This window comes from Anguilla anguilla, chromosome 17 (assembly GCF_013347855.1).
Source record: "Anguilla anguilla isolate fAngAng1 chromosome 17, fAngAng1.pri, whole genome shotgun sequence".
NCBI lineage: Eukaryota > Metazoa > Chordata > Actinopteri > Anguilliformes > Anguillidae > Anguilla > Anguilla anguilla.
The window spans coordinates 21,871,103-21,897,522 of record NC_049217.1 but is presented as its reverse complement, the minus strand read 5'-3'; the positions used below and the strand labels follow the sequence as shown (position 1 = coordinate 21,897,522).

Sequence of the window (26,420 nt, the reverse complement as noted above, 5' to 3'; positions counted from 1 at the left end):
TTTAAAAAAAGAGGGCTTCTACCTGAGGTGTTACATTTTTCAACTATATAATAATGCTAATGCACAAATAACTCAATGTACAAGAGGTTAGGTCCTACTGGTGGATCCTAAAAATGTAAAGTCTTTTAAAAATAATTTGGCCCCCAATCTAGGGCTGGGTATATCCAGTTCATATCCTAATTTGCTTAGTCCAGCTAACCCCACCCAAGGTAATGGACGAACCCCACTGCGCGGGACGCACAGGAGAGTGCAAACCATATTGTGAAGGGACTTATGGCTTTCCTCATAAGCATGTGGCTCAGTCATCTGTCCTAAAATGTGAAGTCACACTGTACACCAACACAGAAATGACACAATTTAAGACTATGCGATACAACATTTTAAAATGTACTCATCTCCAATCTGTTAGACAAACTTGCATTTTTTTTTATTATAGACACACAACAACTATAAACATACAATTCCCAAAAAAACTGCTTTATTAAAATTTGATCAACAATTAACATACTGTGGTATCAGCATTGTTCTCACCAGAGCATGGGGGGAGGGGACTAACAGCAAGACCTTCCTTCCTAATGGAATGCTCATTTCCTTCCTCATACAGGCAGAGCAAGATGGGAGAAGATAATATTTATATCTGCTCAGAGGGCGTGTGTCGCTCCTCAAAGACAGGAGGGATCGGGCAGAAGGAAAGAAAGGATGAGAGAGCGAGAGCAAGGGACTTCTTCTCAGCACAGCGAGCTGATCTCACTCTTGCTGCAGCCCCACTTGCAGCAGGCGTTGGACAGCCCCACCACCACGTCACGGCCTTTCCTGTCCGAGGTCCGCAGGGCCTCCAGCACCTCCTCAGACATGAGGGAACGCGCCGACCGGCTGAGCAAGGCCCCCTCGCGCCCGTCTCTGGCCCAACCTGGGGCCTCCATCTCGGGCAGCTGCGGGTAGGAAAGTCCAGGGATGGAGTCTGTGCTCCAGCTGTCAGAGGCCTCGTCATCATGGGTTGAGAAAGGGTCCTGCGCAAGGTCACCTGAACAGAAAGGTGGGCGGGAGGATTTAACAGAGAGGCACCATTTCCTGTACAGTCCATCACGTTTCAGTTCCCCAGATCATCAAGGCAGATAAGCTTTTTTATGTTAACGCTTTTTCTCCTCAGTTTGTAATGTCCAATAACGCTCATACTGCCATACTCACTGCAGCCTCTGTTATCGTTATATCATCATGTTATGTTATGGGAAAGTGCAGACAAGCACATGCTGTCCTCTGAAGCACATGGTCTCAGCTACTTATCATCACGCCACATTTCCTAAGTCAGGCCTGTACAGATGTGATTCGGGAGATACTCATATGTGAACCATTTCTCATTGCTAGCTAGGTTAGAGCCAGTTAGACCAGATTTTCCCATGCAGTAACCTTACACTTCCAGACAAAACAAAAGAAAACAACATAAACTAGGCTTTACCATCGTATACTTAAACCAGAAGATCATTCAATGTGTAATAACCTTGTAACACTGATCTACTGTACACTAACATTAGACTCTATAGCAGTCTCATACTCCAGACATTACACCTGAATAAAGAAAGTCTTTACATTACATAACAGGCATTTAGCATACACTCTTATCCAGAGCGACTTACACAACTTTTTATTTATTTATTTTTGACATTGTATCCATTTATACAGCTGGATATATACTGAAGCAATGCAGGTTGAGCAAGTTCCTTGAGCAAGTTCCTTGCTCAAGGGCACAACGGTATTGTCCCACCCAGGAATCAAACCTGTTACTTTTAGGTTACAAGACCAGTTCCTTACCCATTATACTACATCTTTGATTCTACATGTCTAACCTTGAAAGCTATTTAACTGTCACTAGCTAATGGTTGGCCGACTTACCAATTCACCATGTTCTGCGACAAGTTCCGGACAAAAACGAGCACTGCAAATACCAACTGTATGAGTATTGTAATATTGCAGTGCCCATGGGCTCCAGAAATAAACCTCATTTCTTGCAGGTCCCTTCAATTTTGGGAAAAGAAAAAAGCATATTACTTTCTCTGCATCCAGAGAAGGGGCAATGCTCGAGCATGGTCAACTTGGCCTCTTTACCCGCTCATAAGCGGGAAGAGCATCATTTACATAATTAGATGTAGAAAGGATTTCACTGGACTTAAGGTTTCTGTCACGTAACTAAGACACCGCCCACTCAAAACCTGGCATTTACTTAAGCAAGCCAATTTCAGCACCGGCTTTTATACCTTTTTTTGTTTTGCAAGCATAATTTAAAATTATTTCTCAGCCAATTGTGAATGCAAAAAAGTATTAAAACAACACATCAACAAAGAATTCACAAATTTCAGTTTCCTGAACCTTTAACAGTGTGAGCCATTAGGTAGACCCTGAGAACTGAGCTGTTATCTGTTATCCTACTTAATAATCATAATAATAAATTTTAAAAAAATAGCCAGACTCTACAGGTAGAGTACACGGCAATATAAACCTTGGAACCCAAAGAAAACCGAGAGGCACATTGGAAGAGAGTTGCAGAGAGAATCTTTCAATTCCAACTAAAATAAAGGTAGATTAGCAGATAGAATGAAATGAAGATAAAAAGGTGAGACCAGAGAGTATATGAGGCAAATGTTTAGAGATAGATGGACAGACTCACTTGCACCCCTCACTGCCCGTCTCCACCGTGAACCCCCGCAGGTGAATATGACTGCTCGTATGAACTCGCGGCCACACAGCTTGACCCCATACGTGGGGTTCCCCTCCAAGGCCTGCACGCTGGACACCAACAGGCAAACGGCCAGCAACACTGCTTTCCACATCTCGGCGCGGGCTGAAATCGTGCAGAAGAGAAGTCTGGATCACAAAGAGATTCAGTGGCGATTCTCTGGGCTTCTTTTGGGGCAAGCGCCGTGTGTCGCTTCACCCTTTTGGCGTTGGAGAGCGTTGTGACTCTTCGTGCGCCCCCGGAGTCTCATTTATACTGGGCTTCAGGGCTCTGCAAGGTAGAAGCACAACATGGTCACACTCTGGCTGGTTGAGAGAGTCACAGATAGCCAAGAGAGATAGACAGGGACCTTTACAGAGACAATGTGGAAAGCAAAGGTTCTGTAATTTGTTGACAATGCTCAAATGCGTAGGGAAGTCAGAGTGTGCTGTAATCTGATCGAGGAAGACATTTGCGTTCGCTGACCCCCCTCTTCCTCGCCTCTGTTATCTCCAACCTACTCTCCCATTACGCACACTTGAACTGTGGACAATACAGTCATATACACACATGTCAAAGGCATACTGTGGCTATGCAGAAATATACTATTATACAGTTATATGTTACACATAATCTATATTATAAATTCCTTTTTAGCTGCGTTTTGATTTATGCTATGATGTATGTTGGATAATAAATGGATACGTTTGGTAAAATAAATAATATTTATCAAGAAACTTTGTATACCTTACCCATATTCATTGAAATATACAACAAAACAAATTTATTGTACTGGCAGGCATGAGTTCTTCACAGAATTGAACACTGAAATGTTGGGCAGGGCTTACCATTTGTTTTAACCCTCTTAATATGCTGCCTGTCAATTTAACCAATTTCAGTTTTTAATGTACTTGAAATACTGGATAACTCATTTTTCTTAGAGAAAGTGGAAGTGTCGTTTAGTCCTTTGGAGTCCTGAACTTAGATGGAGTGTTTTCACCCAAAGCTGTGTTACAGAATGTCTGTGCACACTTTGTATACAAAGTTAATGTTGCATTTAATGTTTTATGGCCACCATTATGAACTGGAAAAAATATATTTTATTACTGAAAATGGTTACATCAAATTTGTTGAAGTTTTTTTGAAATTCAAATATTTATTTGAAAGGAAATATGTTCAACAGCTGTTATTAAATATAGAGTTTTAAATAAATGCTCTTATATTTGTTCTCTGTGAAGGGCAAAATTAAAACATTTCACTGCTTTAGGATTATTTGATTGTGTTGAACAGATTCATTCAATTCAATGTTGCCCGTAACAAAATGGATGACATAATATGAAGGTTAAATCAGCGTGCGCCATTTTCAGTTATGTTTTAGTTATTGAGATGTTGATGAGGTCCTACAGGGCCAGTTGCACCACCTTAAATACTTTGCTGAGGGCCATGCAGTTTGTTGTAGATCTTCACAAAGTGTCATTCTGTGGACTTTGGAACCAAACATAATGCAATCTCAGGCAAACAAGTTTCACTACCTTCTGGAAAAACACACATAATTTGACTTGGCTCAATGAAGGCTTGATGCAAATCTTCCTGTTAAAATATGTGAGGGCCGCCTGGGTAGTGTAGAGGTATAAGCACTCTCCTACCACCGCTGCCGGGGATTGAACCTGGTACTTCTGGCTTGGCCAGATGTTTCTACGAACATAATTGTCAGTGTTCGCGGGTGGGAAGCCGGTGAGCGTATGAGTCTTGATCGCTGCATTAGTGACTCCTACTGGTTGGTCACTAATTCAGCGGGGAGGGGATCTGGGGGAGATAGCATGAACCTCTGCATGCGTTCCCAGTGAACCTCTGCACACTCTCCCAGTGAAACTCCTCGCTGTCAGGTGAAAAGAAGCGGCTGGTGACTCCACATGTATCAGAGAAGGCATGTGGTAGTCTACACCCTTCCCAGGCCGACAGAGGATAGCGCATCGACCAGGATTGTGTGATACACACAGGTAATTGGTATAACGACTAAATTGGGGAGAAAATGAGAGAAAATGGCAAAAAATATATATATATATATACGTCTCTAACTTTACCCAATCTACCCGGCGTCCCCCTCCAGCACCCCCTCCCTCCATACTGCCCCTTTCAGCTCTCTGTCCTCATCTACCCCTTCCCTGTATTCATCGCTCACCTGCCACATACTATTATTTTCTTAATTCTTTGGTGCCCCTCCACACAGGCCTCCCTCACCTCTACTCGTTGACGCACAGAACTGGGGAACGCAGGGGGGCAGAAGGGCGGCCGTCACGGTGGGCTGGGCACGCCAGAACAGAAGCGGGGAGCATTCTGTGACATTTAGGCTGGCAGATAACAGGGGAACGCGTGCGCTATCAGAGGAAGCAGAGAATGGGATCCTGGGCCCTATCTGGGTGACCACGTCGGCAAAGGTCCCTCATTCCCCAGTGCAACAATAACATTGTAATTAATATGCCGAAACAGATGCTTCCGACGTGGCATTTTGGGGCAAGATATTCGGGGGCGATTAATTTTCACATTGTCTGCGAGCCATTGGCTGGGGTTAAGAGCGCAGCATCATGACATGCCAATGGAAAGCCCTTCTTCTCAGTCTTACCCGTGGTCTCCCCCTCAGCTGCAACTTTGGATGCCTTTGTGTAGGCATGGGTGTGTGGAGGTGTATTTATGTGTTTTGAATGTGTGCGTGTATTACTGAACAGTAAAGCTGATACTTATGTAAACTCTGGAGCAGGACTGCCCAACCCTGTTTCTGGAGATCTATTGTCCTGTCTGTTTTCATTTCAACCCTAAATTTACACACATGATTATACTAATTAGCAGCTCAACAAAATCTCCAGCTGTTGAATGAGGTTATGCTTTGTTAGGATTGGAGAGTGAAAACCAACGGTAGATCTCCAGGAACAGGGTTGGGCAGCTCTGCTCTAGAGCTTGTAAGTGTACAGCATGTGACGGGGGAATCAAGTTTCACATGTGCTTCCTGTTCTTCAGAGTATTCCAGATTTGTGTAAACACCTTACAATATGTACATGTATGTAGCCATTTTCCAGCAAAGGGAGTAGTATATTTATTTATTTTACACATTTTGCAAATTAGGCATGGTTAACTGGTAGTGGTACAGGAAAGCGCCAACAATATCCCAGCCATTCCCACAGATCATCAGACACAAAAGCTACGTTCACACTTCTTTCGACTCAACAATCATAGTAACTAACTGTACTCGTCGCTAACTGCCCACACATGCTTGAGAGAAAAGATGGAGGGCATGGAGGCCTTCACCTTTTTCATATTTTCTGCTCACCAGTATTTTATTTTGTGGTGGGGAATGTTGCACAAGGATGGCTCTGTAAGCTTGTACTCCGTATATTTTGTGTTAATAGGTGATTTGTGCGTGGCAGTAATTCTCCAAGGCAATGCATTAAGATACACGACAACAACCAATATGAAAACCAATAGGAAAAACAACGTGAGCATCTCTGCACAGGATACAGACAGTAACGGAAAAACAATGCGAGCATTACTTTTTTTTTTGCATGCAAGTACATGTAAATCTATCTGTTTAAATTATTCCTCCAGTAGGACAGCATAGTTCGACAACACTAATTAGAGAAGAATAATTTAATAATAATTATTTGGGGTGGTGGAGAATAGTCCTCGCTTAAGGAATGCATGTATTCTTATCTAGAGGAATATTTTTTTTTATTCCGCGGAATATTCGCTATGTTTGATACTTCGAATATTCCAACCGCTAGGCACAAATTATGCGATAGCAACAGTAGCAGTAGATTGACAGTTATATATCCCAATTGCTAAGGGTTTACGGGGTGTGTTATTTCAATTGCGCAATTGCTGTTGATGATAGACAGAGGACATAACAAATGGCACGAAAGGCTATTTATTGACAAATGGGGCGCTCCTATTGCAGAAATATAATTCTAGGGCGTTTGACATATAGAGCCAATCAGAGGGAAAGAGAGGGTGGGATTAAATCGGGTGGGTAGCAACAGTTGCCCCGGTGAGGACGAAGCGCCATAGCCACGGTAGTCCTGGCGACAAGAACCCAGCAACGAAAATCAACAACAACAACAACCCGATTCTTAAAAAAATTAAAATACACAAAAAAATCCGAGGGAAAATTCAAAGGAAATCAGAGGTGAAAAAACTTTACTTGTTTGGCTTCTGATGTTTGAAATGAAAAACATTGTGAAGAACGCTGCTGTGTTTTCCCGACTGTTGTTTCTGTATCTAGTTAGCCCGTAGCCACCCTAGCTAGCTGGCTGGCTGGCTAAATGAGCAAAAGTGTCTAGCAAGGTGGAGGTCCGAAGGCAGTATGCTTAGTAGAAGACACTCTCCAGAACCAGGCGGTTGTTATGACGATGTCAAATCCGTGACTGGGGTACAAAATGGCGGTTGTCGGAATACGTGAGAGTACTGTACTTTTAGTTGCAACGTGAGTTTTGTTGTTAATACTTGAAGCAAACAGCGAGTGTGTGTCACCGTTTCAGAGGGGGCACTGACACCGTGTAACCGTGTAAATTGTTAACTTTGACAAGGAAACCAGGTTTGATACTATAATTTCCGTTTAATTTCGTTTATTGATATCTCCGTCCTTCCTTTGGACAACAGGGTAGAGCGAGGTAATCGAATCGCTGCAGTGGCTGCAGCCCTGGCAATTTTGGTGGAACTTGCTGGCGTTACTTTTTACAAGTTTTCTGTCAGTACAACGAAATTCCGAGAAGCATACGTTTGCTGGATCATGCCGCGGACATCTGTAGAAGTGAAACCCGTGAAAATGAAGCTGTTCAAATAAGGGGGTGGTGCTAAAATGCTGGAGGTGTTGCTGAGAGAGGAATGTTTGTGACTGGCATCTGAGGCAACGAATCCGAATAGGGTTAGCTCTCTTGCAGCTGTTGCACTGTGGGCTCTCTTCGTATACAATTCGCACTTTTCTATCATTGGACTGTATTGCCAAGTATGGCTCTTGAACCAATCAGAGAGGAGTGCGCAGAGTATGCGAGGAGAAACGAACCACGTTGTGTATTCTGGCTTAACTTCAGCGCCACCAGCTCCATTGGAATGGAGGTTGACAGGGGAAATCCTAATGTAGGGGGAATGCCAAGGGTCGACCGAGTGCATGCGTTCGAGTGATATAATGTGATGGGGTGGTTTGGTCAGGAAAAATGTATCCCAGTGAAAGAAAATCCTACCGATCTCCTATAAAGTCGTTCTAACTAATGAATTTTGAATAATGAAATGTACTGCATGGGAAGTTTTAACTAAAACACCCTTGAAGATCTACTTTTTTCATTGAAGCTGTGTGTTAAATAAACGATTTTCTTGAATTAAATTCGGGTCTGGCAGTTTATATGCTAAACGCACTAGCAACCCAGATATGTATGTTCATAAAATGACGCAAACAGTAAGTTGCTTAACTTGTGCATTTAACGTTATTCAGTTAAAGAAACGCCAAAATCAGAGTGTCAGCTAATTCTAGACATCGTGGCAGTCTCATTATTGCATGGTCGTTATTGATTGAGAGATACTTCGGATTTTCAAGCTGCACGCAGTTTTCTCTTGGCATATCTTTTCTGGTTGGCGTTATTTACAGCGCTAACACTTGCACTTGCCGTGACATTGTCACTGGCTGGGAGTTCACCTCATACCATTATCTGACCTACCAGACTCAAGCTGGAAACGAGGCCACGTTTTAAAAATGTAAACCTTGGTTCCGTTTAGAGGCGGACAGACCGCGAAGCCACATCTCTCCTCCTAGAATAGGTTTACCCCAGTGTAACGTTCCCGGCCTCCCTTCCCGTTATAAATGCGTCCGATTTAGAGCTATGGGCTCTTGCGCAAACCATCCTTGCGTTTCGCAAGATGGGAAATTTGGACCTCAACTGGTGGGTGACTCACTTTCTCAGGCGTCTTTGAAACATCTTTGAGCGCTATGAATCTCATGGGCTCTCGTACCCCCCCACCCCCACAAAGACCCAATTTTCTCTGTCTGTGTGTCAGTGAAAGTAACTTTACACTCTTTCCCTCACCCCCCCCCCCCCCATTAGATTAAATCTTGTATGCCACTATTTGACTGTGTGTCTTCTGTCTTGTATTCCTTTCTTACTCACAGATATAGAAGCATAGAAAGGGGAATTAGAGTTGCAGCATTGACCACTAAACATGCATGTCCACTTTTTTTTTTTTACAGTGAGAGCCAAGGAGAAGTAAAAATAAGTGTTTCTTTGCCAATGATGTGTCTATTTTTAAAAACTGGATAGGTTAACTAGTGAGCCATCTTATCCCACCATCAAATGGTAGGATCCCAATCTCCCAATGTGGACTGGGGGCCGTGGAGGAGAACCGCCCCCGCCTACCAAACTAATTTCAAATGTAACTTTTCCAGCTCTGAAAGGGTAAATTGGAAGTGTGTTCTAAGAAAGACTAGCACCAGAGGGCACCCCCTCCCGTAAACATGGACCGTTGTTGCAGGTCAGCACGAACAGAGCCGTAGTCCGCTGCGGTCGCATATCTAATGGCTGCGATCGCATTACAGGTAACAAGAAACCAGCTCTGTCCCTTCCCTCCCCCGTTCCTCCTTCACTTCTCTCACCCCCCCCCCCCCGGCAACATTCTCTCCATACCGGAGTACCCTCCATTCCAATCAATGAAATAATCTTTTGGTCTAAGCCCCCCAACTACTCCCACAAATACCGATGCCAGTCACAAAACAATCACCTTATGATTTTAAGTGGTTCTGAAGCCCTTACATACCGGGTTTCTATCAGCTGTACCATAGCAAAGAACAGAAAAACTGCTGACTGATGGAAAATCCATTATGTTGAAATTTAGGTGCCTGGTAGTTTTCATGGTACACATTTTGGTGAGTGTCATCAGACCATGAAGTTATTTTTTTTTGGGAGGAGACACACAGGCTACTCTTTAGTCTCCTTATATTGGGCTAATTGGGCAATAGCCTATTAGCCTGGCTTAAGTATGCACAGTTTTGGAAATTAGAAGGCTGAAGATCAATATTACATAGCGTACATACCTACCTTTAATTATTCAGGGTGCCTACAAGGAGTTCCCCAAGCGCCGGCTGTCGGCTAAGTGGCTGACTACGGACTTCTGTTTGGCCGGCTTCTTTTAGACACATATTTGATGCTTGCAAATTCATTTGGTAAAAATTATGTCAGCAGAACAATTTCTCTCCTCACTGCCAACACACCAAGCTGGCTACTTAGAAATTTTTGGAACCCTCCTGTGCCTATGTGAAGTCCTTTTGGTTTGGTAGCATCATGAAGTGCTATTTGGTTGTTCATACTGAGGATTTGTGTGTTTGTTCATGAGAAATAATAAAGGGTCATGTTGCTTTTGCTTGAAATATAGGTTACGTAATGAGGGAGAACGGAAATAGGCTGAACTGTACCATAGACTATAGTTTCTGCATTAAATAAGCGGAATCTTACTGTAAGAGCATTATATTCGGGGCTAAAGTGGTATATATGGCGTTACATTTGATGATCGGTGTTATTTGAGTCGGGTCGGGCTGAGAATGCACGCTGGGCATTCCTGGGTCGAGTTTGAGGTCAAAGTCTTGGGTCCAGTCAAGACCGTGCAGTAGTGTGTGTCCATGCAAGTGTATGACTGTGTGTGCATGCACACGCTTGCATTCGTGTTTGTTTATTTTCCTCTTTTTTTTTTATCAGAGTGGAGTCCCTGCTGTTGTCATGGCGACTCCAGGCTACGTGGGGGAGCTGCAGCCGACCTCCCAGCAACAAGGGGGCGCCGTGAGCGTGGCGCCCGGGCAGTCCCCGCCCACCGCCCCAGCGCAGTTCCTCGCGGAGCTGCAGACTGCCACGGCCCAGCCCTCCGCCACCCCTCCCACACCAGGACAGAGCACGCCCCCCACCCCGGCCGCCCCGCCCCCTGCTCAGAAGACCACGGCGGGGCCCCAAACCACCCCCACGCAGCCCGCCCCCGCCCAGACACAGTACGTCACTGCGGAGATCCAGGGCTCCCCCTCTCAGTCCAGTAACGTCCAGGCCACGCCCCAGTACATCGTAGTCACAGTTACAGGTGAGAGACCTTTGAACCACACAGATAAGGTGGTGTGTGTGTGTGTGTGTGTGTGTGTGTGTGTGCGCGTGTGCGTGCGTGACTATTTCCATACACACACACAGTTGTACGATGACTTAAATCACTCATTATTTTACCGATTACTCAGCATTAGCTATGAAAAAGTATAATGAAAGTCATGTTTGCCTGTTGTCCTCAGCGTTTGGAAGAGCAGGAAGCTCCTCCTGGGATAAAACAGGTGCCTCAGCACAGCAGATAATGACAGCGGTTGCCATTTGTTGAGCTGTTCTGACAAGAACAGAGATGGGGAGAGCGAAATTTAACCCGGGACACTGTAGCTGTGCTAGGCTGTAAACAAGCTTAGACAGAACAGTTTTAGATTTTGGAAGAATGTAATGTCCTTTTTTTTTACAGCCTTACAAAAAAGGAAGTACAAAAAGGCTATTTTAACAATATCTTTCAAGCCTTCTGCAAGCAAACAGTTTCTTCTACAATTCATGATCTAGTTTAGTTTCCTGTTTCTTTCTCAATTTCATTTATGTTTTCTTACAATTCTGTTCTCAGTCTTCTTATTGCAGTAGTACTTCCCCTTTTATTCATACTTATTTGTGAAGGGGAGGGGAAGGGTCTTGCAGGGCCTATTCCTCTCTCACCTGTCCTGAGAATGTGGCTGTGTCCCTGGACTGTGTCTCCCAGCCTGTGAGCTCAGCTTGGGCACGGCACTCTTCCACCAGGAACATCCGCTTCTTTAATTCGTGTTTCACCGGGAAGTGAAGAAATGGGAGGGCTGGTGTTGGGCCTGCATGTGGATGTTTACCTGATAGTGTGTGAGCAGTATGGGAGGCTGTGCCACTACTGTACTCTACATGTGACTGTGCTCTCTCTCTCTCTCTCCATTTCCCTTCTCTATCTATGCCCTCCCTCCCTCTCCCTCTCTCTTCTGCTTTTGTTTCTCCTTTTTTGTGCCCCCTCTCCCTGTTCCCCTTTCTCTTCCTCCCTCTCTCCCTCCCTCCCACGCTCTTTCCATCTCTCTCTCGCTCTCTGTTCTTCCAGAGGGCTCCTTGCACTCCAGTGATTCAGTGTCAGACTCCAGCCCCCCTCCAGTGGGGGTGCAGACTGGGGTGCCCACGCAGGTGGTGCAGCAGGTGCAGACAGCCCAGCAGGTAAGCCCCCCCCCCCCCCCCCCCAGAACACACCTCAGCTGCAGGTGAGCAGTCTGCCTATCAGGTCTCTGAGCTCCGAATACTCATGAATATTCATTAGCGTGGAAGTGAGCGGGCCAACAGTACAGACAGCAAGCTACTCCAGCCCACGGCCTGCCTGTGTACTTTGAACTTCGCTCTAAACACACGCTTTGACGCACAGGAAAAAGGGATCATTCTTACCTCAGTAACCTTTGAGCTCCGGTCTTAAGGAACGGGACGACCGGGAACGTTGTGTGTTGAGCATGCATGCTGAAATGAAATGAATAATTAAATGCAGAAAACCTGTAAGGGAGGCTTGCTGTGAGTTGGGCTTTTTTGGGTGTGCCCCATAGGCAGCCGTTGTGAACAGAAACACGTGATTCGCACGGTTATAGCCTGTCAGTGCAAATTTACACGGGTGTTTCCTGCACCTCAGGCAAACCTCATTTCCTTCCTCGGTTTCCTGAAGCACTGCTGCAGCCTGGGGCTGAAAACCCATGCAATGACGCCTTGTGCCTTCAGGGGGCGACGTGAATTACTTGCAACCAATCCACCACGCGGAACCCCAAAAACGCAAGAGAGTATTAAACTAAATAAAAAACGGAGAACAAGAATGAATTGAATCGGAAATGAACTGCGGTGATCGAAGCAAACGCTCGGGAACAAAACAAACGCTCATCAAGTCATCGCACCGGCTGAGCTGCGGAGGAAAAAGTGCAATGTCGAGGGTCCGCGCAGAAAAACGCAATCAAACATGTCTGAATTCATAATAAATGAAATTCAGAATTTTCCATTAACCACGGATTCGTAAACGTGGCGTGCGCTGTATTCCGTTCTGCGGACACACACGCGGCCGCCTGTGATGCTGCAGGTCGGGCTGTGCGTGCTGTGAGAGCCCCTCTGAGCAGAGATGTGCCCCTCTGCTGCTGGGCGACTGATTTATAAGCTGGGCATGCAGAGCCCTCCTCAGGCTCACAGCCAGTCACGACTCCTAGACAAATCTGATTACCTGCGGCCACACCCTCCTGTCATGATTTGCACGCTGCCTGCGGGCACTTCAGCATGCAGGGTGCTATACGGAGATGAGACTGATTGATTGGCATCTCGCGCCCACAGAGGTCCGTGGTGCAAGCAGCATCTCAGACGGGCAAGACTGGGCAGAGCGCTCAGCTGAGTGTGACCAGCCTGCAGCCTGTGCACCTGACTCAGGAGGTGAGATACACTCACGCACACGCACACTCTCACATATACGTACCGGCACACTCACATGAACGCACTGACAGACAAGAGCACAAGCACAAACATCAACACTGACTCACAATCAGACACACACGTGTATAAACACAAAAAGGCACACGCACACGTATCCATACACAGCTTCAGACGTTTGCGTGACCGAACGTGCACCCACACACTGACACACACAGTTCTCACGTGCAGATTTTTTCCCGGAGTTCTAGAACACTGACTTAGAATGTTGAAAATAACATTTTTTTAAAAACCTGCTTCTGCGCTCTTGACGGCGCAGGTTTCCGCTGGACGCAGGTCAGGCGGTTGTAGCGGTATCTGACGTTCCCCTGGTTACAGAGCCTGCAGGTCAGTCAGGGAGAGATGGCGGGAGAGGCAGGGAGAGGAGAAGTACAGAGACGGAGGACAGACGCGTGGGACAGACACGCGGACCCGCAGGCAGGCGGCCGGGCCCTCCTCCTGGCGGGCGGCATGGGCCACGGCTCGGACGGCTCCGCCCCCCTCCTCCTCATCCCCCTCCCCTCCCCCGCCCCCCTCCACCCCCTCCCGCTGGGCTGGAACGTGGACACGCCCCCCTGCCCGCTGGACCCAGGGCTGGCCTCGCACCCGAGCCTGATGTGGGGGCCCCTCACCGGCCACAGAGTACGTCAGGGAGCCGGCCGCGCGGACCGCCGCCCAGATAACAGCCAGTCGCGAAACCAGAACGTTGCGGGTTCGAATCCCAGGGCAGAGTGCTCGGGACACAGCGGGGAGATGGGTACCAGGGCTGGCGATGTGTGATAGGTCCCATATGGGGGGGGGTCTAGGAGGAACATAAATAATTAAAGAGAGGAAGAGGAGGGTGATAGGGAAGGTCAGGCCAGGAGCGGAGGGAACGCATCAGTGCTCGTATGACAATGATGTCATGTGGCGCGTAGGAGACGCCATTCAGTTTTCACCACATATGAATTTCCATGGCCCGTATCAGGCTATGCGCACCATGTGGATTACCATTACTGATATATGTACACGACATATCTTCCGTCATAGGAATTCTGCGGGTTAGCATTACTGATTTATGCACCACACTACTGTAGCCTGTGGCTTACTGATACCAATGTTCTTACATGCTATCTGTGTCATGCTGGCTGCACAGATAGCACAGGCCTTGGAAACCCCATGGAAATTCCCCCCCCCCCCCCCCCCATTGTGGAACTACCATGATAAATGATATTAGAGCATTTAGTGGGTACTCTTATCTAGGGCCACTTAATTACTTTACATGTGTGTGCGTGTATGTGCGTGTGTCTCCCAGGTGCAGCAGCAGCTCCAGCAGGTCCCAGTACAGCATGTGTACACCAGTCAGGTGCAGTACGTTGAGGGGGGCGAGGCCAGCTATACCACCAGCACCATGTGAGTCCCCACGTCCCTGCCTAATTCAGCACCAAACCCCCTGGGGCTGCTGAGTGGGGCTGTGGGTTTTAAATTCTATTTACTCCATTTTTTTTCTCCATTTTCGAGTCTGCGGCTGTTCTCCTCCCAAGCACGTGCTGCTTATCAGACTGTGGGTTTCTGTCCAAGTTTCATGAGCTTAGCCTGTAAGCTGCAGTCTGATAAGAGGCACTGTCACGTACTTTGGAGGAAGACGCTTGTGAATCCATGTCTGGATCTGCACTGGCTCGGCATGCCTGGGCTTGTTAAATGGCTGGTGTGTAACATGTAACGTATGCCATTTTAAATGATATGGTGAAAATGTTTGTGTTACTCAAATGTCAATTTTTTGAGTTTTATTCTCTCCTCTAACCCCTTCCCCCCCCCCACCATTTCTCTCTCTTTCTCTCGCTCTCCCTTTCTCTCATCTGCCTACTCTGCAGACGATCTGGCAGCTACACCTACACAGACACCCCCCTGTACACCCAGACCGGTGCCACCACCTACTATGAGGCCCCGCCCACCTCGGGGTCGCAGGTCGTCACCCCGGCGACCTCTCAAACGGTGGCGGTGACGACGGGCGCGGGGGGAGCGGTGTCCATGTTCGTGTCGGGGGCGGGGCAGATCGTGGCCAGCGCGGCGCCCGGCGCGGGGGTGGGGGAGGCGGTGGCGGCGGGGGCCGCTCCCAGCGGCGCCGGGGCAGGAGGAGGGGGGGGCAACGGCGGCGGGGGCAGCTATGTCATCCAGGGGGGGTACGTGCTGGGCAGCAGCGCCGCCGGTCAGAGCTACTCGCAGAACACCCGCGCGTCTCCCGCCACCGTGAGTATACTGACAGAGGGAGAAGCCAATAGTGTGCCGTCGGCAGACAAAAAGGTATGCGGCGAAACCCCGCCTCCCCGAATCCCCGTCCAATCGTGTCCGGGAGTGTCCGTCATGACATCTTCACTCAGTCCGTTTCGGAAAGCACAGTTAAAGCGCAGTCGCATCTCTCTCTCTCTCTCTAGAATTTTCCTTGAAGTCTGTCCTCGTTAATGAGGCAAGCTCGCTGCTGTGTATCGAGCGAGCGAATAAACGCTGATGAATCAGGCAAGCCTGATGGCCGCAGTGCCGTGTGGCGGCTTTGACTGTGTTTTCGCTTTCCGAGCAAACATCTCATTCGCGTCGGTCGAAGACCCGACCTTGTCTCCATTCAGTGTCACAGTGCATGGGAGCGAAAGCGGATGCCCTTCTTATCCAGAGGCTTAATGTGTATGCTTAACTGTGCTACTTAAGTGTGAATATGAAAGCGAAACATGAATCGACAGCCAATTTCAGTGCCGTTTTTGCCATTGTGACAGGTGTGTCTCTTCATGATATCTGACTAACTTTTGAGGGCAGGTTTCATTGCATACCCTGATTGTATGTCACGGCACACCACTTAGTGTAAGTCTGTGTGTGTGCGTGTGCTCATGCAGGGAGGTGTGTGAGCTGTGTGTGCGTGTGAGAGTGAGCATAAGCAAGGCCGTGTGTGCCCTCCGTGCATGCATGTTTTTGTGCGCATTTGTATGTGTGTGTGTGTGTGTGTGCACGTGCAGGGTGGAGTGTGTGACCTCGCTGTGCCCCGCCCCCAGGTGCAGTGGCTGCTGGATAACTACGAGACGGCGGAGGGCGTGAGCCTGCCGCGCTCCACGCTGTACTGCCACTACCTGCTGCACTGCCAGGAGCAGAAGCTGGAGCCCGTCAACGCCGCCTCCTTCGGCAAGCTCATCCGCTCCGTCTTCATGGGCCTGAAAACACGGAGGCTGGGCACGCGGTAAGTACCCACACTGCACTGCACATGGCAACCACCCACGCCGCTCGTGGCAACCACCCACACTGCGCACGGCAACCATCCACCCTGCACTGCACGTGGCAGCCACCCATCCTGCCCTGCACACGGCAGCTACCCACACTGCACACTAGCACAGTGATGAGAGCTTCCAGTCTGCTTGTGTTTCAGAGGCAACTCTAAGTACCATTACTACGGCCTGCGGATCAAAGCCAGCTCCTCCCTGCTCAGACTGATGGAAGACCAGCAGCACCTGGCCATGAGACAGCAGCCCTTTTCCCAAAAACAGAGGTTCCGTCTGTCTTTCTATCTGCCTGTCTTTCTGTCTGTTTGTCTCTGTGTGTCTCTCTGTCTCTGTCTATGTGTCTCTGTCTGTCTGTCTGGGTGTCACCGTCTGCCTGCCTGTTTTATCTGTCTGCCTGTGTGTCTATGTGTCTGTCTGTCCGTCAGTTTGTCTGTGTCTGATGGCGAATGACAAACAGCGCTTTGTACCTCTGACTGACTGTTCTCTCCCTGTTTCCGGTCCAGATTAAAGCCAGTGCAGAAGGTGGAGGGGATGACCAATGGGATGGCTCTGGGGGCGGGGCAGCAGCAGGGAGGGGGTCTCTCTGACATCAGTGCCCAGGTGCAGCAGTACCAGCAGTTCCTGGGTGAGCAGAGAGATTTCACACTTCACAGCAGAATCACCACCCTGGTACTGCTGTTAAGACTCCGGACTTCAGTCTGGTCTTATGATCAGATTTGCTCTCTGACTCACCTTGGGGGGGCAGAACAATATTCCACCACATAGTAACATACGAATGTTTGATGACAAGAACAGACCATACAGCCTATGTAGGCTCGCCATTGTGTCTACTGTTTATTGAGCGCTCTGTGAAATAGGGTGTTGAGCTTTAATACATAACCTGGCAAGCTGTTCCAAGTATTGACCAAAGACACTTACTGAAGAGAGAGCAGAATTTTAACAAAATATTGACTGTAGTCCACTCTTAATCACCTTTTTAAAATACAAAAACCTCAATCAAATCCCTCCTTAAGTCTCCTTTTAGTGCTTTACTTGTTCTCCATACAGAATTTAACCCTGAAATATTTAGAAGTAGCACCTAGCAGTAGCTCGTAGCTTAACTTAGGGTTACTAGGGAAGGCCGGGTGATGGACTCCACGCACTAGGGTCACTATGGAAGGCCGGGGTGATGGGCTCCATGCACTAGGGTTACTAGGGAAGGCCGGGGTGATGGACTCCATGCACTAGGGTCACTAGGGAAGGCCGGGGTGATGGACTCCACGCACTAGGGTCACTAGGGAAGGCCGGGGTGATGGACTCCACGCACTAGGGTCACTATGGAAGGCCGGGGTGATGGACTCCACGCACTAGGGTCACTAGGGAAGGCCGGGGTGATGGACTCCATGCACTAGGGTCACTAGGGAAGGCCGGGGTGATGGACTCCACGCACTAGGGTCACTAGGTAAGGCCGGGGTGATGGACTCCACGCACTAGGGTCACTAGGGAAGGCCGGGGTGATGGACTCCATGCACTAGGGTCACTAGGGAAGGCCGTGGTGATTGACTCCACGCACAGGCGCACTCCCCTGAGTGATGATCTCTCCCCACCTGTGACCAGATGCCTCTCGCGCCCTTCCTGAGTTCCCCGACATCGACCTCCAGGGCAAAGCACTGCCTGATGGGATTGAGTTGGAGCACATTAAGAACTACCAGCTGCTATACAGGGAGCACTGCGAGGTATAATAACTGTGACTGCAAGACTACCGCAGAATAACTGACTGTAAGTCTGTACCTCGGAGTAACTGTGACTGTCAGACTACCCTCTTTCCTTTCCCCACCAGGCCATCCTGGATGTGATAATTAACCTGCAGTTTACTCTGGTGGAGACGCTGTGGAAAACCTTCTGGAGGTTCAGTGAGAACCAGGCCAGCGACACTGGAACACTCACAGTGTAAGCCAATCACACACAGGGCGTTCACAGTGTCAGCCAATCACCCGCAGGGCACTCACAGTGTAAGCCAATCACACACAGGGTGTTCACAGTGTAAGCCAGTCACCCGCAGGGCACTCGCAGTGTAAGCCAATCACACACAGGGTGTTCACAGTGTACCATCCCTGTGTTACTGGCCCAGCCATGACGAGTCGGAGAAGCGGCTGCCCAAGTCCTGCCTGGTGATTCTGTGCAAGTACGATCCGGTGCTGCGCTGGAGCAAAGACTGCGACAACACGCTGTACCAGGGCCTGGTGGAGATCCTCATCCCCGACGTGCTGCGTCCCATCCCCAGTGAGTGCACACTACACACGCACCCTACACCCTACATCCCTCACTCATCCCCAGTGAGTGTATACTACACACGCACCCTACATCCTACATCCATCACTCATCCCCAGTGAGTGTACACTACACACGCACCCTACACCCTACATCCCTCACTCATCCCCAGTGAGTGCACACTACACACGCACCCTACACCCTACATCCCTCACTCATCCCCAGTGAGTGCACACTACAGACGCACCCTACACCCTACATCCCTCACTCATCCCCAGTGAGTGCACACTACACACGCACCCTACACCCTACATCCCTCACTCATCCCCAGTGAGTGCACACTACACACGCACCCTACACCCTACATCCCTCACTCATCCCCAGTGAGTGCACACTACACACGCACCCTACACCCTACATCCCTCACTCATCCCCAGTGAGTGTACACTACACACGCACCCTACACCCTACATCCCTCACTCATCCCCAGTGAGTGCACACTACACACGCACCCTACACCCTACATCCCTCACTCATCCCCAGTGAGTGCACACTACACACGCACCCTACACCCTACATCCCTCACTCATCCCCAGTGAGTGCACACTACACACGCACCCTACACCCTACATCCCTCACTCATCCCCAGTGAGTGCACACTACACACGCACCCTACACCCTACATCCTTCACTCATCCCCAGTGAGTGCACACTACACACACACCCTACACCCTACATCCTTCACTCATCCCCAGTGAGTGCACACTACACACGCACCCTACACCCTACATCCTTCACTCATCCCCAGTGAGTGTATACTACACACGCACCCTACATCCTACATCCATCACTCATCCATAATGAGTGTACACTACACGCACCCTACATCCTACATCCATCACTCATCCATAATGTGTACACTACACAAAGCCTCCATCCTCCGGTCAGTTCATTCCACCCATACCACTTTGATTTCGGCTGTGAAACTGACAGTTTACATTCAGGTTTGTAGACGGTGCTTCTGAACTCACCTCCCCTCCACGTCCCACAGGTGCCTTAACACAAGCCATCCGAAACTTCGCCAAGAGCCTGGAGAGCTGGCTGTCCAACGCCATGATGAACATTCCTGAGGAGATGCTCCGCATCAAGGTGTGTCATTTCAGCGAACGAGCGCACGTTTACCGGGAGTAGCGGTGCCACACTGTGAGACACGGTGAGCTGTGCCTGTAACCGGGAGCTCGCCTACAGCGCCGTCTACCTCCCCCTTAAAACCCACCTGTTTCATGAGAGGCTGCCCCGCCCCAGAACCATCCCATTGGCCAGGCTGTGTTTAGGCAGGGGTCCTGTCGTCCCTGTGAACGGAGTGTCGGGGTCAGCTCTCTCTCACGATCCCCCTCTCCCCCCCCCACCAGGTGACATCAGCAGGTGCGTTTGCGCAGACGCTGCGCAGGTACACCTCCCTCAACCACCTGGCCCAGGCTGCGCGCGCGGTCCTGCAGAACACAGCGCAGATCAACCAGATGCTGAGCGACCTCAACCGGGTGGACTTCGCCAACGTGCAGGTCTGTCTGCCTGTCTGTCTGTCTGTCTGCCTGCCTGCCTGCCTGTCTGTCTGTATGTCTGTCTGCCTGCCTGTCTGCCTGTCTGCCTGTCTGCCTGTCTGTCTGTCTGTCTGTCTGTCTGTCTGCCTGTCTGTCTGTCTGCCTGCCTGTCTGTCTGTCTGCCTGCCTGCCTGTCTGTCTGTCTGTATGTCTGTCTGTCTGTCTGTCTGTAGCAGGGACAGAGCTGCCTGTAGTGCTGATTGTGTGCTGGCGGTTCAGCTGTTAATGTGTGCTGGTCTAGCTGAGAAGGGACTGTGTTTGGTAATAGTCTAGCTGTAAAAGGGACTGTGTGTGGTAATGGTATAACTGTAAAAGGGTGTGTGTGTGGTAATGGTCTAGCTGTAAAAGGGGGTGTGTGTGGCAATGGTCTAGCTGTAAAAGGGAGTGTGTGTGGTAATGGTATAACTGTAAAAGGGGGTGTGTGTGGTAATGGTCTAGCTGTAAAAGGGAGTGTGTGTGGTAGTGGTCTAGCTATAAAAGGGACTGTGTGTGGTATCTCTCGGGAGCTTACCTCATTGGTTGCCATGCCAGTGAGTGACCCGTGATTGGACGGTCTCCCTCTGCGCCCCTCAGGAGCAGGCCTCGTGGGTGTGCCGCTGCGAGGACCGGGTGGTGCAGCGGTTAGAGCAGGACTTCAAGCTGACGCTGCAGCAGCAGAACTCTCTGGAGCAGTGGGCCGCCTGGCTGGACGGGGTGGTCACCCAGGTCCTGAAGCCCTACCAGGCCAGCCCCGCCTTCCCCAAAGCCGCCAAGCTCTTCCTGCTGAAGTGGTCCTTCTACAGGTGAGGGGCAGAGGGGGCGCGGCCTAAACGACTGGCTCACACCGGCATGGCGAGCAGCGAACGGTACCGCCCTTTCCTGTCTTCAGACAGCGATGACACCGTGTGCTCCAATCAGACCAGCTGGCTGTCCCGTCTCTTCAAACACTTGCAATCTCCCTTTATCTAGCAGGTCTTAAGCTAGCACCTTGACTGTATACATGACCGTAACTTTCCCCAACTCTAGCTCTGGTGGTGTTTGCTTTTGTACGTTGCTTTGGTTCTGCCAAATGACAAAAATTGTAAATTGTTTGTTGGGGGGGAAAAAAAAACTTGTGGTAAATTGTAGGAGTCTCAAGGTCTACGTGGTAAAGTCCCTCTGACCAGTATCAGCGTTTCTGCTGCACGTGTGACTGAACAGAGACAGGAAATCCAGACTCTGTACAGCCTTTATTCTCCTGCGATTTCACTCATCGGTGCCAAATGGTGGGCTGTGGTGTGATCAGGGTTTACTGGCAGGGAGTGATCAGGGTTTACTATTAACGTGAGCTCACTGGCTGGGTGAGAAAAGGAGTTTCTCTCACGCAATTTTGTCTGCCTGTGTGAGTGGAGCCTGAACGGATTTTTGGGGTTTTTTTTACCGAATGTGGACTGATCGGTTGGCCTTCCCTCTGCGTCACAGCTCCATGGTGATCAGAGACATGACCCTGCCCCCTCTCCCTCTCTCTCTCAGCTCCATGGTGATCAGAGACCTGACCCTGCCCTCTCTCCCTCTCCCCCTCTCTCTCAGCTCCATGGTGATCAGAGACCTGACCCTGCCCTCTCTCCCTCTCCCCCTCTCTCTCAGCTCCATGGTGATCAGAGACCTGACCCTGCCCTCTCTCCCTCTCTCTCTCAGCTCCATGGTGATCAGAGACCTGACCCTGCCCTCTCTCCCTCTCTCTCTCAGCTCCATGGTGATCAGAGACCTGACCCTGCCCTCTCTCCCTCTCCCCCTCTCTCTCAGCTCCATGGTGATCAGAGACCTGACCCTGCCCTCTCTCCCTCTCTCTCTCAGCTCCATGGTGATCAGAGACCTGACCCTGCCCTCTCTCCCTCTCCCCCTCTCTCTCAGCTCCATGGTGATCAGAGACCTGACCCTGCCCTCTCTCCCTCTCTCTCTCTCTCTCAGCTCCATGGTGATCAGAGACCTGACCCTGCCCTCTCTCCCTCTCCCCCTCTCTCTCAGCTCCATGGTGATCAGAGACCTGACCCTGCCCTCTCTCCCTCTCTCTCTCTCTCTCAGCTCCATGGTGATCAGAGACCTGACCCTGCCCTCTCTCCCTCTCTCTCTCTCTCTCAGCTCCATGGTGATCAGAGACCTGACCCTGCCCTCTCCCCCTCTCTCTCCCAGCTCCATGGTGATCAGAGACCTGACCCTGCCCTCTCTCCCTCTCCCCCTCTCTCTCAGCTCCATGGTGATCAGAGACCTGACCCTGCCCTCTCTCCCTCTCCCCCTCTCTCTCAGCTCCATGGTGATCAGAGACCTGACCCTGCCCTCTCTCCCTCTCCCCCTCTCTCTCAGCTCCATGGTGATCAGAGACCTGACCCTGCCCTCTCTCCCTCTCCCCCTCTCCCTCTCTCTCAGCTCCATAATGATCAGAGACCTGACCCTGCCCTCTCTCCCTCTCCCTCTCCCCCTCTCTCTCAGCTCCATGGTGATCAGAGACCTGACCCTGCCCTCTCTCCCTCTCCCCCTCTCTCTCAGCTCCATGGTGATCAGAGACCTGACCCTGCCCTCTCTCCCTCTCCCCCTCTCTCTCAGCTCCATGGTGATCAGAGACCTGACCCTGCGCAGCGCCGCCAGCTTCGGCTCCTTCCACCTGATCCGGCTGCTGTACGACGAGTACATGTACTACCTGATAGAGCACCGCGTGGCGCAGGCCAAGGGGGAGACCGCCATCGCCGTCATGGGAGAGGTACCGCGCCGCAGACAGCCGTTCCTTTAGGGCCCACTGCCTTAAGCGTGCTGGGTTAGACAGAGCAGGATAAAGCACGTTACCCCTTTAAGGTGTAAGAACACAATGCGATTAGAATGTTCTAAACTGAACATTCTAATGCTGATGTCACAATCACTCCTGGTCACTGAAAGCAGTGGAGTTCTAGAACACCGACTTAGTATTTTGAAAAAAAACATTCCAGAAAACCTACTCGTTAAAGGGGCAGTGCACAGCAGTAGGACTGTGAGACCATTATAAAATGCTGACAAACTCCTCTCCTTCCACAGTTTGCCAGCCTGGGACGAACTCTGGGCACGCTGGACCCTGACAAAGGTAGCGCCCACTAAAGGTCAAAGGTCTCATAGTCCCCTTCTGTAGGTCATTCCATGCTAAAACTCTCTCCTCTCCCTTTCATTGCGTGCCCCAGAAGAGGAGGAGGAGGAGGAAGAGGAGAGCGACGATGAGTGTCAGGAGCTGTCCCTCCCCTCGGATTCGGCCAGTCTTGGAGTGGAATCTCTGGAGCCTCCTGCTAAGCTGGCTAGAGCCGACCCCAGAGTGCTCTTCAACACCGGGCAGCCCGACAACTGACACACCCACACTGGAATACCTGCCCGTGAGGTCATTATCACCTCACTCATACACTGGAAAACCTTCAAACAGACGCTACTATGACCTCTCACACACACACACACACACACACACTGGAATGTCCACTCACTGTGGCCTCTCTGACCTCATACACACACTGGAGTGTCCATGCACAGAGGCTACTGTGACATCATACACTGTCCCTCTCTCTCTCTCACACACACACACACACACACACACACACACACATACATACATACATACATACACATACACTAGAACACCCACAGAGGTAACCGTGACTGTAGGCATGCACACACTTTCACATTCAGTTGTGGCAGTACCACTCACAGTGTCTCATGGACACACTCCTTGACACCAGCAACACACACACACTCACACACTCACACACACTGAACTGACCGTTTGACAGTTGTCTCCCCTGGTCCCATCTCAGACCTGCCCCCCCCCTCCCAACCCTCTTCTCTGTCTGTCCCGGAACTGCTACGCCTATCAGTCTGAGGTACAAGAACCTGTCCGATCACAGAAAAAGAGGAGCATGTCCCTACAAACTGTCCCTGGGGACCAGTCTGGAATGCTCACCGCCGTTGAGTGCGCAGTGAACTAGCTTTGAAAACGGTTAAGGTGGGTTAACGGTTATTAACTTAATGAAACTGGGGACACCCTGCCCGATACATACATTTAGGTCTGGAGTCACACCCGGCCAATCGCGGTCAGAGGGGCCGTGTCAGTCAAAGCCTGGCAGCCTATCGGCGCGGCGGTGGGCGTGGCGTGCTGGCCCGCGGGTGGGCGTGGCCGTAAGCGTGTTTTCCGTGCGGTGTCGTGATCCCGTCCTGTGCCGTCTGTGTTGGCGCGTGCCTTTGGGGCGTCGCCCTGTGCTGGTGTCCGAGGGCGTCTCCGGTCACGCCGTCTGCGTTCTTCTGGCCAGCGCCGCCACCTGGTTTCCAGGGAGATATTTGGCTACCGCTGCCAATTTAAATATATCAGCGGGTTTCGTGAATTCCCTAGTTTAAAACTGTACATTCAAAGTCAATCTTGTGGCAAAGTTTTTTTTTTTTGTGAAAGCGTTTGACCCACTTTAGTGCGCCCGGTGTCCAGCCGGCCACATCTCCGTGCCCTTGGCTCGCTGTCCGTCCCCTCAGGACCGGGTTTGGATGACGCCGCTGTGGCAGTCCCCTCGGTGAGCAGCAGAGCTCCGAGCAGCAGAAGGGCCAGAGGCGTCTCGTCCGCGCGCGGCGTTTTCCCAAGGGGTTGGCAGTTAGGGTTAAAACAGCCACTAAAAGCAAGGAACGGTGTTTATAAGCAGTCACGTGTGTCTGACACAGAAGCCTGTGTTCCCTGGTGTGCGTGTGTGTGTGTGTGTGTGTGTGTGTGTGAGAGAGTGTGTGCGTGCGCGTCTTCTCCAGTTTGCCCTCATGCTTCCGAGCGAAGCGACAGCGGTCCTGACATTTCTGACGTTTCATTCTGCCGTTTGCCTTTTCGCATTGTGTTTCGTTACCGGTTACGATTTTAAATTTCACTCCATTTCTGTGCCAAATGTATCCCTTTTTTTTTTTTTTTCTTGCCTTGGCTGACATTGCCGTCACTCCATGCTGGTTTTAACTGCGTAATACAGGCCTGCAGCTCATGAAGGGGGGGGGGGGGTGGACTTTAATGCATTTGTGCGTTTGTGCGTGCGTGCACAGCTCTTCAGTATCGGAGCCTGTAAAATGGAAGCGCTTACCGACGTCGTGCTCCTGATGAGAGACGAGTGCCGTTCCGATAGTTCTGCACCTCCTTTCCTTCATCAGAGAGAGAGAGAGAGACAGAGACTGATTGACTGACTATATGGCTGAATAAGCATAGATAACTCCCCCACCACCATCACCACCACCCCCAGCCCCCGTCACACAAGCACACAGGTCTTGTTCATAAAATAGCATTTTCCTTTCGGCCAAAACTTTGGTTTTGAGTCACAGGACATTGCCACTGCCACTTTGTTACAGTCATTATCGTTGCTGGTTCTGCGATTTTCGGTTTCCATAGTAATTTTACGCCACGGTGACAGCGGACAGATCAGCGCAGTGTACGGTCCTTTTAGCGGTCATGGAAGGGGCTCAGACCAGCATGAATTAACCCTCTCCTCAGAGGGCTCGACGCCTGCCAGCACCCATCCAACATATCACTCAGATCCTCCTGATACCTTTCAAAGGATCGCAACCGAATGGCGGTTTTTTTTGTTTTTGTTTTTTTGTATTGATGTGTACATCGTTTAAGAGCTGAATTTCGTTTTCTAACGGTGCAAGAAAAAAAGAAAAAAAAAACTTGGGAATGTGGGAAAGTGTTTTAAGAATATGGACAACTGAGAGAATGCTTGTGCCTTTGGAGGTTATAGAATGCAATGCAGATGTTTTTAATTTTAAGAGATATAAATTAAGAATTTTTAAAATTGTACTGTGTCAAAGACCTTTTATTTTGCACTCCTCCATACGGTGACGTGATAATGCCAGCTTCTATTGAAAACGAGAACAAAGAACCCACAGTGACACCCAGCGAAAGGAGGTGGATAGAGTGCAGCAGGGATGGACAAAGCACTTTCCTCAGCCCTGGGGTTTGCAAGTTTGTATCCCAAGTGGGACATGGCCAAAAAAAAAAAAAAAAACACAGCTTCACAGCTGCCCTGTAGTAGAGGATTTTGCACACAGCAGGCCACCCCATGCGGGTTCTCACCTCACTACGGTACGGACCACGGTGTCAGTGCCT

At 49.9% G+C, this 26,420-nt stretch overlaps 2 protein-coding genes across 4 annotated transcripts; one reads left to right on the top strand and one right to left on the bottom strand.

Moving 5' to 3' along the window:
* Positions 1-403: 403 nt before the first annotated feature.
* LOC118217035 (relaxin-3-like) lies at positions 404-12,319 on the bottom strand. 2 transcript variants are annotated; one of them, XM_035398779.1, is made up of 4 exons: positions 12,193-12,319; positions 2,930-3,001; positions 2,663-2,836; positions 404-1,024 (listed from the first exon to the last, which is right to left on the bottom strand). In XM_035398779.1, the coding sequence occupies exons 2-4, from the start codon at positions 2,979-2,981 to the stop codon at positions 729-731; spliced, it is 522 nt and encodes a 173-aa protein (XP_035254670.1). In that variant the 5' UTR covers positions 2,982-3,001; positions 12,193-12,319; the 3' UTR covers positions 404-728. The 2 variants fall into 2 exon arrangements, with proteins under 2 accessions (XP_035254670.1, XP_035254671.1); XM_035398780.1 differs by lacking the exon at positions 12,193-12,319 and adding an exon at positions 11,461-11,630.
* LOC118217031 (MHC class II regulatory factor RFX1-like) lies at positions 6,723-26,109 on the top strand. 2 transcript variants are annotated; one of them, XM_035398767.1, is made up of 18 exons: positions 6,723-6,887; positions 10,438-10,807; positions 11,861-11,970; positions 13,108-13,203; positions 14,534-14,631; positions 15,093-15,468; positions 16,260-16,441; positions 16,628-16,747; positions 16,985-17,106; positions 18,078-18,196; positions 18,301-18,410; positions 18,592-18,743; positions 19,783-19,880; positions 20,144-20,293; positions 20,906-21,114; positions 22,895-23,048; positions 23,357-23,402; positions 23,497-26,109. In XM_035398767.1, the coding sequence occupies exons 2-18, from the start codon at positions 10,459-10,461 to the stop codon at positions 23,655-23,657; spliced, it is 2,652 nt and encodes an 883-aa protein (XP_035254658.1). In that variant the 5' UTR covers positions 6,723-6,887; positions 10,438-10,458; the 3' UTR covers positions 23,658-26,109. The 2 variants fall into 2 exon arrangements, with proteins under 2 accessions (XP_035254658.1, XP_035254657.1); XM_035398766.1 differs by having other exon boundaries at positions 15,093-15,522.
* Positions 26,110-26,420: the final 311 nt, after the last annotated feature.